The 14486-nt window shown below is 38.9% G+C and overlaps 1 protein-coding gene across 2 annotated transcripts in view; it reads left to right on the top strand.

Moving 5' to 3' along the window:
* The window catches only part of ZBTB10 (zinc finger and BTB domain containing 10), a 35593-nt gene that overhangs the window by 1608 nt on the left and 19499 nt on the right, over nt 1–14486 (top strand). Inside the window, exons 1-2 of one of the 2 annotated variants that reach the window (XM_004697501.2) lie at nt 62–499; nt 10856–11744. In XM_004697501.2, coding sequence (XP_004697558.1) covers nt 77–499; nt 10856–11744 — 1312 coding nt within the window. In that variant the 5' untranslated portion in view covers nt 62–76. Of the gene's footprint in view, nt 1–61; nt 500–10855; nt 11745–14486 lie in introns of those variants that run through there. The other variant, XM_004697502.2, reaches the window with a different exon arrangement.

The raw sequence follows: 14486 nt of genomic DNA, 5'->3' as shown, positions 1-14486 counted from the left end.
GCCCCCGAGGCATTTCAATGGGCGAGGGCCGGCGGCTGCGGACCTGGAGCTGGACGCGCTGGAGGGGAAGGAGTTGATGCCGGACGGCGCGTCCCAGAGCGACAGCACGGAGGACGAGGAGGGGGCGAGCCCGGGCGGCGCGGAAGGCGGCTGCTGCCGGCGGCCGGGCGGCGATGGCGGGGACGAAGTGGCGGGCAGCGGTGTGGGAGCTGGCGAAGGCGAGACTGTCCAGCACTTCCCGCTGGCGCGCCCCAAGTCCCTCATGCAGAAGCTGAGCTGCTCCTTCCAGAGTTCCTGGCTCAAAGATTTCCCCTGGCTGCGCTATTGCAAGGAGACTGGCCTTATGTCGTGCGGCTGGTGCCAAAAGACCCCTGAGGATGCGGGGAGCGAGGACCTTCCGCCAGTGGGGCACGATGAGCTTTCGCGAGGGACCCGCAACTACAAGAAAACGCTCCTCCTGAGGCACCACGTCTCTAGCGAGCACAGAGCCAACGCCCAGGTACAGTATATACCCTCCTCCGACTTTCAGACTCCGTCGCGAAAGGCTGTAGCCGCCGAACCCCCCGCTTTGTGCGTGGGGGGTCAGGGGCACGGCCCCCGCTAGCGGGAGCCGACGCGCGAGGGTTGGGGAAGCCTGGGAACAAGTTTTCCAAAGTTTGGTGGTGCCGGGGCGTGGGGGGTGGGGGTGTGTGTGTCTGTGACAATTTGCTAATCGCTGCGCGGAGCTCGGTTTTCGCCTTTTCTGTTTGTGTGATTGACACAGATTTCTTCTCTGTCTCCGGAGAGTGAATCGAAAGCACCCGAAAGTGAGACTGCCGTTTTGAACCTGAAAGGTTGACTTTGCGGTGCAAATGGTGATTAGCTGTGATTTTTAAGTAGAAGCCGTCGTGTGTGTGCCTAGCCCTTTAACATTGGGGGCTCTGATGAAAGGCAAATCTGGCACCTCTTTGAAGAATGAATTAACCACGTTTCTAATAACCCTTTGACATTCTAGCCCCTTTCAGGAAAACGTCCAGCCAGAGCATTCTTGATATCAGATCAGATGGGTGTAAAATAAGCGATGTTTGTAGATGTGTAGAGGGAGCTATTTGGGATTAACATTCCTCTTGGAAATCATTTTACTCAGTTCATTTCTGTCGAACTTCTTGGGAAAGAAGAGGCTTGCTTTGGCAAATTATTGTAGTTTTTATTTAACAGGTTTTCTCAGGCCCATATTTATTGTATTGAGCTTTTCTAATTGGAAAAATGTTGCTTGTAAATGGCATTTTGCATTAAGTGCTTAAAGTTACCACTAGATTAATGCTTAGCACAAATAAGTTGTTTGTATCAAATAATTGATTTGACCTGATACAGAATTTACTTACTAAACTACCAGAAACCATAACATTTTAATTACAAAACAAGTAAACTGTTCTCCAGTCCTTGTTTTAACATTTCCAGTCTGAAGATATTAGCATTATCACTTTGGAAACTCCTTTCAAACCACTTAGATCTTGATCAGTTCTTTCAGGTAACTTGAGGTGGTGAGTGGAGTTCATTCGTTGTATTGGTAGCCCGTCATTGATTTTACAGTCACCTCTTCTATGTTATTGGTCCCTCCATGTGTTCCATTTATTGAGTGCCACTCAGCACATTTTGAAAGGAGCTAATTAGGCACCACTCAGTGAAGTTAAAGCTTTAGCGTTAAAGCACTGGGCTATGCTTTTCACAGCGGCCAATGCGGTTTTTGAACAAACTTTAGTTGCCAAAATCCATGCGAAGATATAAGGCCCAGAAAACGTTTACAGTCCTGAAAGTCTTTTAAGCAAATCATTTAAAGTCTTGAAACCTCTTAGTGACAACTCAGTCGAGCCTACAAAGAAAGTTCAAATGGAATGGATTTTGGAGTAAATTTGGATTCAGGTCTCAATTTTCTGCGATCATTGACTTTGTGGACCTGGGCAATGGAGTGAAATTGAGTTTGTCTTTCATGTGCCAAGTGCACGTTTCCCTTACTCTGATAGGCATTGTTTTTACTCTTGTTACAGGAGTGAGTCTTTCATAACTTCTTTCTGAAATTATTTGGATAAGTGGCTGACTCGGTGTGTGGGGGGAGGGGTGGGTGGGAGGGGAGACTTAGGAAATGAAAACTTATCCAAGGACTTGGAAATTTAAAGAAAAAACTTAAAAAGACAATTAGAATGAGCTTTTTTACAGTCAGTGAATCAGTTAACTCAAATTATAATTAGAAAGCTGCTCAAATGGTTCTTACTATTGAATGGATTCTAACTCCTAACACTCCTATATATTGTAGAACTGCCCCCTGGGATGTCTAAAGCTGTCAATCTTTACAGCAGACCTGCCATGTCTTTCTCCCTAACTGATGACATGTGGCCAGCCATTGCGCGCCACACCGAGACAAAAAGCCCACCAGCCTTTGGGTTTGATGTTCAGTGTTTAACCATTGTGCCACCAAAGCATTTCATTCGTCAGAGGTAGGGGAATTAGTCTGTTAACCATATGATAGTGGTATACTCCCCTGGGCATAAATCATCATTCCTAGGTAAAACCTTTCCCAAGCTTGCTCTCTGAAATACCCTTTCCCTCCCATTTTTACCCTCTCCTATAGCTATAATCTGCAGTCTTTTCCTTTCTCTTAGAAACATTCTCTTAGAACATTCTTTCAATTGGACTGGGGACAGTGTATATAGGGTGTCCAATCAAAAGCTATGCTTTGGTACCCTTGAAGGGGCTTTGGGTGTTTCCATGCAGAATTTATCTTAATCCTTTATGTAATGATGTTTGTAGTGTCATTCTAACCTTAATTAGTTTGGTGGGGGAGTGGTTGTCTTGGTATTTTTTATTCCAAGTACTGCCTAACATCTCTTTCTTTTTAGTGACTGAGTGGTTATCTTGTTTAGCTGTTTATCTTGTTTCCTCCTACCTTGGAGGGTCCTGTCACTTGTTGCCCTGCAACTTTTGCTTACCGGTAGGAGGCAGTATAATACAATCTGTAAGAGCATTCTTGGGTTTCCGGCAGGTGAATCTGGGCTCTGATCCTCTACTTTTTCTTTCAGGTGATAGGAACTTGGGCAGTTAGTTTCTAATTTGCACAAGTCAAGTTGAGGCTTTCTCTAAGATTTTAATGTGCAAATTTAATGTGACCTTCATTAGCATAATTGCCCATATTAAAGTGAGCCTTCTATATCTCTTCCTTGATGCTATATTTCCAAGTGTCAACAACTTTGTCAGTTTAAAACCACTTTCTCATGAAATCATTCTTAATCCTAGTAAGCAAACCACTTTTCCTTTCTAGACTTGCAGACTTGGGTCAGCCAGCAGGAGAGCATCCTGAGATGATTCTTCATCATGCATGTAATATTTCTGTTTCACACAGATTTTCTTACCGCAGCTTCCCATCTTTAAACACTTATTCAGACAAGAATTCAGTTTGAGGCTAGCGATAGTTCATTCCCCTTATTTTGCTTATTTTTATTTTTGATTGTTTATTTGCATTAACATTCAGAAAACATTTTTTGGAGGAGGTTGGTCTCGTCCTAGTATGTTGCTAAGAGTTCCTTGTTCTTTAATTAATCCTTGATAGTGACCCCCCAAAAATAGTTGTATCCCAGTCTTAAAAATGCTTGATGTTCTTCTGTTAATTTACCGACTACTAATGGGACATCTTTTAAACATGATTTCTGAGTATGTTTTGAATTGTTTGTTGCAGAAGTATGCTTGTCCTCTTTAAAAAGGCAAAGGTGACAGTATATCGTTCCAGAGTCAAGTTCCATGATTAGTGCATTCAGGATGTGGCCATTAGGTCCAGAGCATTTCAAAAGTGCTTTAATAACTATAACAGTAGTTGCCACTTTCTATCAAATTGTGAAACCTTCATAGCCAGAGCCACTCATTCTGTCAACTCTGCTCTTTCCCAAGCCTAAAATATGCATATAAATGTCTTCTATAAACGTGGGCTAACTTTTCCAGAAAGTAAACAGTGCGTTCAGAGCAGCAACTAATAGCTGTAACAGTAGTTGCCACTTTATCAAATTGTGGAATTTTCATAGCCAGAGCCACACATTTTGTCAACTCTGCACTTTACTTTCTTTTTTAATCATGTTAAAACTCTGCACTTTTCTACACCTAAAAAAAGGCACTTGAATGTATTCTCCAAGCAAAGGCTAACTTTTCCAGGAAGTAAATAATGAACTCAGAGCAGCAATCTCATTGAAATATGTTGCTGTAGCTTTGGGGGCAAAGAAAGTAAGGCAAGCCTACCTATATTTGACAAAAATTAAGCCTAGCATGTTTGCTTTTAACAATTAGTGAGAGACTTTTCACCATGTTGGAGAAGTCAATATGAAACAAAGATGAACCTGTAGTTCATTAAGTTAACATTATGCATTTATTTAAATATAGACTCTAGCATGTGTTTATTGTATTAGGTTTAATAAGAGCTGGACCATTTCTCGTGTTTTCCCTTTTTGGGGGGCGGGGGGTCCTATGTGTTCCCCTCTTAGGAGTCCTGGTGGCTTAGTGGTTACTGTGCTGCTAACGGCAAGATCAGCAGTTCAAAACCACCAGCTGCTCCAAGGGATAAAGAAGAGGCTTTCTCCCCCATACAGTCACAGTCCATAGGAGAACCAAGGGCTTTCTAGTCCTTTACAGAGTTGCAGTCTCAGAAACCCACAGGGCCAGTTCTCTGTCCTATAGGCCTGCTAGGAAATTGGCATCAACTGGATGGCAGTGATTTTGGTTTTCCGTTTGGTTCCTCTTCAATTAGGTTAGATCTATGAACCTGGAGATAATAAAGCTTACAAATAAAAATTTCTTCCTTTGAGAAACTTCTGGTTTAGTAAGGTAAGACAACTGACAATAAAAAACAGAGTATGAAGTATTCTCAGAGTACCAGAAAGATGGCAGTGATGAGTTTTACCTGTGAGAACCTACTTTTACTAGAAGATGAGATGTTGACTATAGAGAAGGGAACATTCAAGTGGAAGCAGTGTCAGAAAAATGGAAAAGGTTTCTTGATGTGTCTTGACGAGACATGGATAGTTGAGTTGCTGAGCAAGATGAAAAACCCAATATGAATTAGGTAGATAGATTCTAGGTCTTATTATCATCATTATTATGGAATACTTTTATTGGGGCTCTTACAGTTCTTACCACAATCCATACATTCATCTATTGTGTCAAGCACAAGATTCTAGGTCTTAGAGGACCTCTGGTGCTAATAAGATAGTTTTTTATATTCCCTTTACAAACAGGCAACTATTTAGCAGTCTAAGCATTAGAATCATGGTCGCATGTGATTATTGTTTAGAAGCATCCGGGTGTATATGGACTTGGTAGGCATAGTTGACTGGATGCTATTATCACCTGGAAATTTCTACCATAGGCATATGGAATTCGATTTTCTGGGGATCTAGCATTAGCATAAGAGAGGATTTAGTCACTTAAGTAATCAGAGAAGATTGCAAAGGAGACCGAGACTGGTCGTTCTCTATCAATTATCTAGATAATTCTTCAATATCACCATTGTTGTTGAGTGCCATTAATTTGGTTCTGATTCATAGCAAACCATGTACAACAGAACACTGCCCCTTCCTGTGCCATTTCACAATTGTTCTTAATTCTGAGCCAAGGTGTCAGTCCACCTTGTTGAGGGCCTTGCTCCTTTTCTCTGCCTCTCTGCTCTTCCAAGCATGTTGCCATTCATTTGCCTGTAGCCTTGCTTGTCTTCATCATCTATAAATTGAATGTGACTGTTTTCTAAATTCACTATTTTGCATTTGGAAATGGAAGTGAATTTTTATCCTTTTAATAAATATACTCTTAAAGTGAGTTACTGAAAACAGATTTTGATGTTTTCAGTGTTTCTAATGCACACTGATTTTGTGTTGTAAATGCCTTTTCCTCCTGGTAATTCATTTGAAGAACCAATTCTGAGTAGGGAAGTAAATAGTAAATATTATTGATTGGCTTTTAGCTAGCTAGCATTTTCTACTCTTTTATGCATTGCCAGTAAACGAATGCTAAGCAACCGAAAATATCGTTTCTCTCACTCTCCAGAAGGGTAGAACAAATGGGTGGTCTTACATTCTCTGTAAGTTTGTAGCGTAGTTCTCATTTCCTTTGGTTAGTTAAGACCCTTGTTTCTTTCAGGTATGTTGTATCAACCTAGTAGCATTCCAGTTTTACCTCCATTCTTAATTCCTTGATTTAATCTTTCACATTGATAAATAACCCCAGCCATCTCTTCTAACCCGTTCAGTTTGCTTATGGAGCTCTAGTGGTGGAGTGGTTAAGTGTTGGGCTGTGATCCTGTTAGTCCTTGTCTAATCCTTTAGGGGGGGCTACATCTCTTGATAATTTGAAAGTGACGGCCACTTAGCTCAGAAATACGTGCATAAGCAGATATTTACATTTCATGGTTTGTTTTTTAATCACCTTGAAGTTCATTCATAAATTTAGAACTCTTGAGGCTGTCAAACCATCTTGGTTCTTTTGCTTCTGCTGTCTTATAATGCTCATCTTTCTTCCCCAATCTTGTATCATTTAAGGCCTTGCCTAACTATCCTTTCTTCAGAAAGCAACCCCCACCATCCCCCCCAAACCAAGCTCACTTCCACTGAGTCGATTCCAATTATGGCTACCTTATAGGACAGGGTACAAACAGAAAAAGAGGCTTGCGTAACGTATTTTTTCTGTTCTAAGAAAAACATTTTGTATATTGTTCAGTACCTTAAGGCGTCTCCCCACTAACCATAACTTTTTAGGAACTGCTGGTATACTCCTCAGTATAGTCCATGATTAAAATTAGTAAATTAATGAATGAAAGGTTAGGGTTTTTCAAGATTTTATGAGGTTTTCCACTATAGAGAGATAACTTTTTTTCTCGCCATATATAGAGAAGGTGAAAGTAAGATTAAGTTATGAAAATTTTAACTAAATGGGGCACTTTTCTCTAGATTCTAAGGTCTAAGTTCTAATTGGACTTGATTCTGAGGTTTCTACATGTCTAGTATTACAATTTTCCGTATGAGCTTTTTTCATAGTCCAAAAACTTAAAGATTTTTAAAATATTTCATAGTATCTCCAATGTGAGGAATATCCCCCCCCCGATCCCCCCTCAATGTTCGAAGCCCATTTTTAAGGTTCCTTATCTAGGCCTTTTAGACTAATACTTGGCTCAAGTTCTATCTTCCTATTTGGGAAAGAGGGTAGAAAACATTTTCCTACATTTGAAAAGAGCAGTTGTAGAAATAGTTAGTTGTTTTCATTAGGAATACTTAATGTTATAATTAAGCTTAGAATTTCAGGAGGAACCCAAAGACAGACTCCTTGGTTCTTAGGGATCAACTTTTAAGATTTTGTCTTTTGCAAAAATATTTGGTGTTGTCCAAGAAACAATAGTGACTCTTAATGCTATGTGCTTCATTAGCTCTGTTTTACACAGACCCTCAGATATCCTGTCATTGGAGAGTATCCACACTCATGGGTTTATGAAGGGTTCCATCAGTGCTTAAATGTTTGGTTATATCAGTTTTTTGTTATAGTTTCTTATTTTGAAATACTGGTCCATTATCCTTGTGAAGCATTTAAAGTATCCCAGGATTATCCTGGTTTTTCAATTGATTTCTCCTAGCTGGAATCCATGCAAAAGTTCTTAGATGTATATGTGACTTGATGCTGGTTTCAGAGAATTTAGGTTATTGTGACATGAAGTAAGAACTAAAACTAGTATTTTTATAATTTAGGCTATACTTAGGATTGGGGTTAAGGTAGAGTTTTGTGATTTTTGTAGGAATCTCGCCATCATTTAGAATGGTGGTTCTCAACCTTCCAAACTACGACCCTTTAATACAGTTCCTCCTGTTGTGGGTGACCCCAACCATAAAATTATTTTCGTTGCTACTGTAATTTTGTGAAAGGGCCGTTCATCCCTAAAGGGGTCACGACCCACAGGTTGAGAACCGCTGATTTAGAGTATTGTTTCTATGAGAACAAGAATTTTGTTGCAATTCCAACAACTTGTCTTTCCTCTCACTTTTTTCCTAATTTCCTTTTACTCTTCTCTCCAAATGGATTGGTTTTCCCAGCATGTTTACAGCCTAGCTCACTCGTATCTTCCAGTGTTTCTCTAATGCTTATATCATCATAGATCCGTGTGTGTTTCACTATTTTATAGATACAATTTGTATTTTAAGTTGGTGCTTTATGCAAAAGAATGAATTTTTAAAAATAAAGCCAGCACTTTTCATATTTTCTGCTATAAATGCTGGAGCAATTTTTCTTTTTGGGTGGGGTGTAGATAGCTTTAGTCATTTAGAGAAGTTATTAAACAGTTTGCTAGGCACTATTCAATCTTTTGGGGAGCTTACCCACCTAGTCACTTTCTGACGAAAGCCCTAATGTTCTTACAGACTAACTTTGCCCTCCACGTGGTTTCTGAGATTGTCTTTACCAAGAGTAGATGATTCTCCTGTGGAGTGGATGTTGGATTTGAAATGCCCTTGTTGGTTGATAGCAGCCCTATGCTTAACCCATTGTGCCACCAGAGCACCTGTAAGCGTGGGATACGACTTTGATTTAAGAAAAAGGTTCACATTTGGTTACTTGTCCAAGAACATAGAGGGAATAACTGCAGCAGACAGCATTTTGAAAAGTAAACCCACAATCCTTTATCCTCGCTAGTCTACACACAACCTAAAATTACCTGAACTTCAGTGATGCTGGGTACAGTTAATGCTACTATGGGACTGAGAGAAGATTTTAAAATATTAAGACTTTTTAGTTCCCTGTAAACAACCTCCAAACCTGGAACTGAACACACCACCATGGCTCAGCTTTCAGCCAAACAATAGGACAGGGGCCTGTAAGGTAAAACAGTAACACCTGGAAGGCATGTACTCAGGGATATGAGACCAAAAGGGTATGTATGTAGCATTTGCCCAAGGATACAGCTCCGAAGGCAGGAAGAGAGGCTAGACTGGGAGAGAAGGACCCTTGGAAATGGCAGGGAGAAAGTGGGATGAATGCTGCTGTTCAGCTGTGGGAATTACAAGCAATGTTGTGAATCAAGATGTGTATGAATTGTTGGGTGGGAAATTAGTTTGCTCAGTAAAGCTTCACCGGGATCATAGAAAGTTTGAAAAGAATTTTGAGTTTGGGAATTATTTTGAGTAAATAGTACTAATGACACTAAAGAGATAAAGCCATTTTGAAAATTGATAGAGTTTTTGTTGATAGTTTTAAGGGCTAGATTTAAATTCTTAAACACCCTATTATCTCCTCTACCATCTAGTCCATATGAAGATAGAAGGTTATTTTATAGTGCCTTTGATTTAGTTCATTAATGTAGTTATCTTTCTATGACGATGTCAGTCATTTTAAAAACTAGCCAAATAGTATGGAATTCTGTGAGATTGAAACTCTTGGGTTGAACTTTTCCTAACTTCTTGCTAACCATATTATAGGAAATCCTGATCATATTAACAAGATTATTGACTTAGATCCCTGTGGTTATTCCTAGAATTGAAACATTTTCCCAGTAGGGTTTCAGCTTCCTTTATCTTTAGTTAGATTTAATTAACTCCTTTGACGTAAACCATTTAAATGTTTAGCTGTACATACAATTTACCTTTTAAATATGAGGAGAGTTCAAAAAGCTCATAGAAAATTCTATTATCTTGCAATTCTGTTTTTCATGAACCCTTTGAAACTTTCTTGTAGTGACCAACATATTGCAACTTGAGAGTAAGTTCAGTCAGAAAGGAGACGGAACATAAAGCCTTTTCATATAAAAGAATAAATGACACTAATTTGAGTCTTACAGATAAATGTTTTGAAGAAAATAATTATCTTAATTTTAAATAATTCTTAATACAATTCCTTAAATTAACAGGGTGATCATTAAACAACTTATTGCTGATCTTCAGACTTAGAATTTTCCCTCCCATAATAGCAATAGGTTGTACCATACCAAGGTGTTCATTCCAATCCTCTCAATATTTGTGGTGATAAACACTAATCTCAAAATACCTAATGATCACTAGCAAATTAATAAGGGAGCTCAGTTGCATTGGCAATGCAACCACTGGACTACTCATTGAAAGGCAGTTTAAACCCGCCAGTCATTCTTCTGTGAAAAGCTATGTATGCTTCTAAAACTGCTCTTTCTTTCTTTCTTTTCTTTTTTTTAAATCATTTTATCAGGGGCTCATACAACTCTTATCACAATCCATACACACATCAATTGTGTAAAGCGCATTTGTACATTCATTGCCCTCATCCTTCTCAAAACACTTAAGCCCTCTTCACTTAAGCCCCTGGCATTAGGTCCTCATTTTTCCCCTCCCTCCCCGCTCCCCCCTCCCTCATGAGCCCTTGATAGTTTATCAATTGTTATTTTGTCATGTCTTGCCCTGTCCGACGTCTCCCTTCACCCACTTTTCTGTTGTCTTTCCCCCAGGGAGGAGGTCACATATAGTTCCTTGTAATCGGTTCCCTCTTTCCTACCCATTCTCCCTCTACCCTCCCTGTTTCACCACTCACACCACTGGTCCTGTAGGGCTCATCCACCCTGGATTTCCCTGTATTTTCAGTGAAACTGCTCTTCTATAGAGATTACAGCCTTGGAAACCATAGAGCCAGTTCTCTGTCCTGTATGATCAAAATGAGAATTAAGTGGATGGTAATGGGTTTGAAACAAATAAATCTGATTAGTGCTTTTAAAGGAATGAGAATGCTGAGGATAATATAATGCTTTTCCGGGTGTAGGGGACTTTAAAATGTAAATAAAATTTATTTTTTATTTTTATTTTTCTGTAAATAAAATGTAATGTTAATATTTTCCATCCAATTACAGGAGTCGGAAATACCATCAGAGGAGGGGGTCTGTGACTTTAATAGTAAGCCAAATGAGAATTCTTATTGCTACCAACTACTTCAACAACTAAATGAACAGAGAAAGAAGGGTATTCTTTGTGATGTCAGCATTGTGGTGAGTGGGAAAATCTTTAAAGCTCATAAGAACATCCTGGTTGCAGGCAGCCGTTTCTTTAAGACTTTATATTGCTTTTCAAACAAAGAAAGCCCTAACCAAAACAATACTACCCATTTAGATATTGCTGCAGTTCAAGGTTTTTCAGCCATCTTGGACTTCTTGTATTCTGGTAACCTGGTGCTCTCAAGCCAAACTGCCATTGAAGTGATGACAGTGGCCAGCTATCTTCAAATGAGTGAAGTGGTTCAGACTTGCCGAAATTTCATTAAAGATGCCTTAAATATAAGCATGAAGTCGAAAGCTCCAGAGTCTGTTGTTGTGGACTATAATAATAGAAAACCAATTAATAGAGATGGTCTGCCTTCATCACGGGATCAAAAAATTGCCAGTTTTTGGGCAACACGGAACCTTACCAACTTGGCAAGTAACATAAAAATTGAAAATGATGGTTGTAATGTCAACGAAGGCCAAATAGATAACTACCAAATGAGCGACAGTAGTTGGGTCCAGGATGGCTCTCCTGAACTGGCTGAAAGTGAATCTCAAAGTCAAACAAAAGTATTTATTTGGAATGATATGGGCTCCCAGGGAATTCAAGAGACTGGCAAAACGAGGAGGAAAACCCAGACTGCAAAGCGATTTATTTATAATGTACCACCTAATAATGAGACAAATTTAGATGATTACTCAGTGATGCAGCCACCTGTTGCCTATACAGAAGAAGATTTGTCGTTCATCAAAGAAGAACCAGGTAAATATTGTATACAAAGGTACCTTGATTTTTGAAGTTACTTTTAATTCTAGCTGGGATATAATCTTGAAGTATAGTTTTATATGGAAGGGTTTTCTTTCATAATAAAGCACAATTATAAATGTCATACAATATAAAAAGTAGTATTTACAATAGAAGAGGGTGAATCACTCAAACGAGAATGTGGTTTTTTTTTGACATGTCCTTGTTTTCTCTATAGGCACATACAACTTAGTTTCTCCAAAGATACAGTAATGTAATATCCAGACCTTACATACATTTCTTTAAGGAGCTGACTCTACTGCCCATAAAATTCTTTAACCAATGCTATCCTTTTAGCTGCTAATTTTTAGACCAAATATAGAGAAAGATAAAAACTTTAGTTTGTAATAGGTTACACATTCAGTTGGATGTCATCAATTAGAAATTGACACATAGTTAATATTCTCAATTTTCCCTACTTGACCATTTTCTAGCCTTTCATAGGATTATAATGGGATTATTCTAATGTGTTTAAAGCTACTATCTATTCTCACTACAAATGTTACAGAAGTTGGGTTATTTTAAGTTTGCCCCACTATCACTCTCTTATTTTCATGCTCTTTTGTGTTATTTGAAAAAAAGGCTTCTGAGACTCTTCAGTATATATCCTAAGGAATATCTATACAAACCTTAGTGTATATCACATTTACTGTGGAATTTTTGAAAAATGAGTTTGTGGACCATTGCCGGAGTACCAACAGAAAGATATGATGTTTGAACTTCCTTTACCTTTGTTTCATCTGCCTGTGTCTGGTTTCTATTTGAAGAAGCAGCTTAGTGGGCTTGAGGTTTTCTGTGTATATGCCCCAGACTTGTCCTGCACCAGTGTCATCTGTGATTTAACACTTGTTTTGCCTCAAAGGACTGTAAATATTTAGGGTGTGATTTTAGTGGCGTGTTGGAGTACTTTCTTCCCCAGAGGAAATGTGATGGTTTAATCCTTGAGGGTAGTTGCTGTAAATAAACTATGAAGAGTAGATAACACTACCGTCCTATGACCCTGCTTAATTACCAATATAGAAAATCTTGAAGGAGTTGTTAATCGGGGCTATTTTGACTTTCTGTTGTATGGATTAATACTACAGATCTCTGTAGGGGTTTTATGTTCTGTTTTAAGTTCATGTACAATATAGAATCATTCCTTTCCTTTAAATAATAAGTTAATCTTTTGGTTAGTATTTGATGGCAGAATTAATCAGGGATGACACCATTCTTAAAATAGTGCTGCATATAATTAGAATGATTCAAAGGAAGAAAAACACTAACATTTGAATTTCAATTCATTCTTACAGAAATAGTATTGCTTGTGATCATCTTAGTAAACACCCCTACCTAATGACTGTGTTGATAGACTTAGGCCCATCTTAGTGATTTTTTGATGGTCCCATATGCTTTCAGTGTTTTCCATTTTTCTGCTTGTCTTAGAAATGTATTCCTATGTCATTGCTATTACATTTTTCTATCTGATGAAATATACTAAGATGATAAATATTGTTCTATCTGTGTTCGAACTTAAAAGAAACTTATTACAACTTTTCAGTGCCTCCAAAGCCAACTTCATTCTGTGGTAGAAAATGGATCTTAGGAACATTATGATTAGAAAGCAGAAGTTGACAAATTTTTACTGTAAAAAGACTAAGCAGTAAATGTTAGTCAGCTACTCACTTCTGTGATTGTATCGTGAAAGCAACTCTAGGCAGTCTGTGAACAAGCATGTGAGGTGTTCCAGTACAGTCTTATTGCAGACTCTTAAGTGTATGCATTGCTGTGCCCCACTATGGCTTCATTGGAATCAGTCGGCACTTTAAAGAGTCTAAGGATTTAGATTTAATTGGTTTGGGAAGGTAGTGTGTGCAATCCTGGATGCATGGATTTTTGCCAAGTTTGAGATCCACTGATCATAGAGGGGAAAAAGCCTACATTGAATGGAAATAATGGTTTAAAAATCAACCCCACCACTTAACCCCTGTGTGAATGTGATGCCACATTTCTTCAGTTTCTTCATCCTTAAAATATGTTACGGGCAGTAAAAATTGATAAACATTGAAAAACGTAGACGTAGAAGACCAGTCATATCACCTGGGAAAGACTCAGGTTATTAAAGTCCTTCTCCAGTGCCATGCACTTCCTGCGCGCGCACACCATGCAGCTGTGGCTTCAGTACTTGTGCCAGGGTACTTTCTGAAGTCGCCTATTCCAGCAAAGTACAACTGATTATTTAGAAACTTTAAGCTAAATTTCCCTTCTGTAATGTCCTACCTCCGCCTTACGTAGTATAGATGAGTCTAATACCTAATCTATCCACTCACCCTTTAAATATCTCGGCATTAAAAAATTATTTGTAAGCCCGCCTTTTCTAGGCTTACTTCTGCTTCAATCACTGTGGATTCTGTGTATCTTACTATCTTTCACAGTCATAAACACAGTCAATTTTTTCACCCCGAGCTTTTGGTGCACATAATTGAATACAACTCTCCAGGCAAATTCTGACCCATACAGGACTTCCCTGGTCTGTTGTTCAGCTAGAAAAAGTATTACTTTGCATTTAATCACTAGTCTAGTTGTTCCTTCACCACCACCACCACCACCACCCAAAAAAAACTTGTCCCCTTTTTTTTAAAAAAGCATTTTATTAGGGGCTCATACAACTGTTACCGCAATCCATACACACATCAATTGTGTAAAGCGCATTTGTACATC

The sequence above is a fragment of the Echinops telfairi genome, unplaced genomic scaffold (genome assembly GCF_000313985.2).
Source record: "Echinops telfairi isolate 266 unplaced genomic scaffold, ASM31398v2 ScPeMD7_1;HRSCAF=3_0, whole genome shotgun sequence".
NCBI lineage: Eukaryota > Metazoa > Chordata > Mammalia > Afrosoricida > Tenrecidae > Echinops > Echinops telfairi.
Note: the sequence above shows the minus strand (reverse complement) of the source record. Positions and strands in the feature narration are given on the sequence as shown.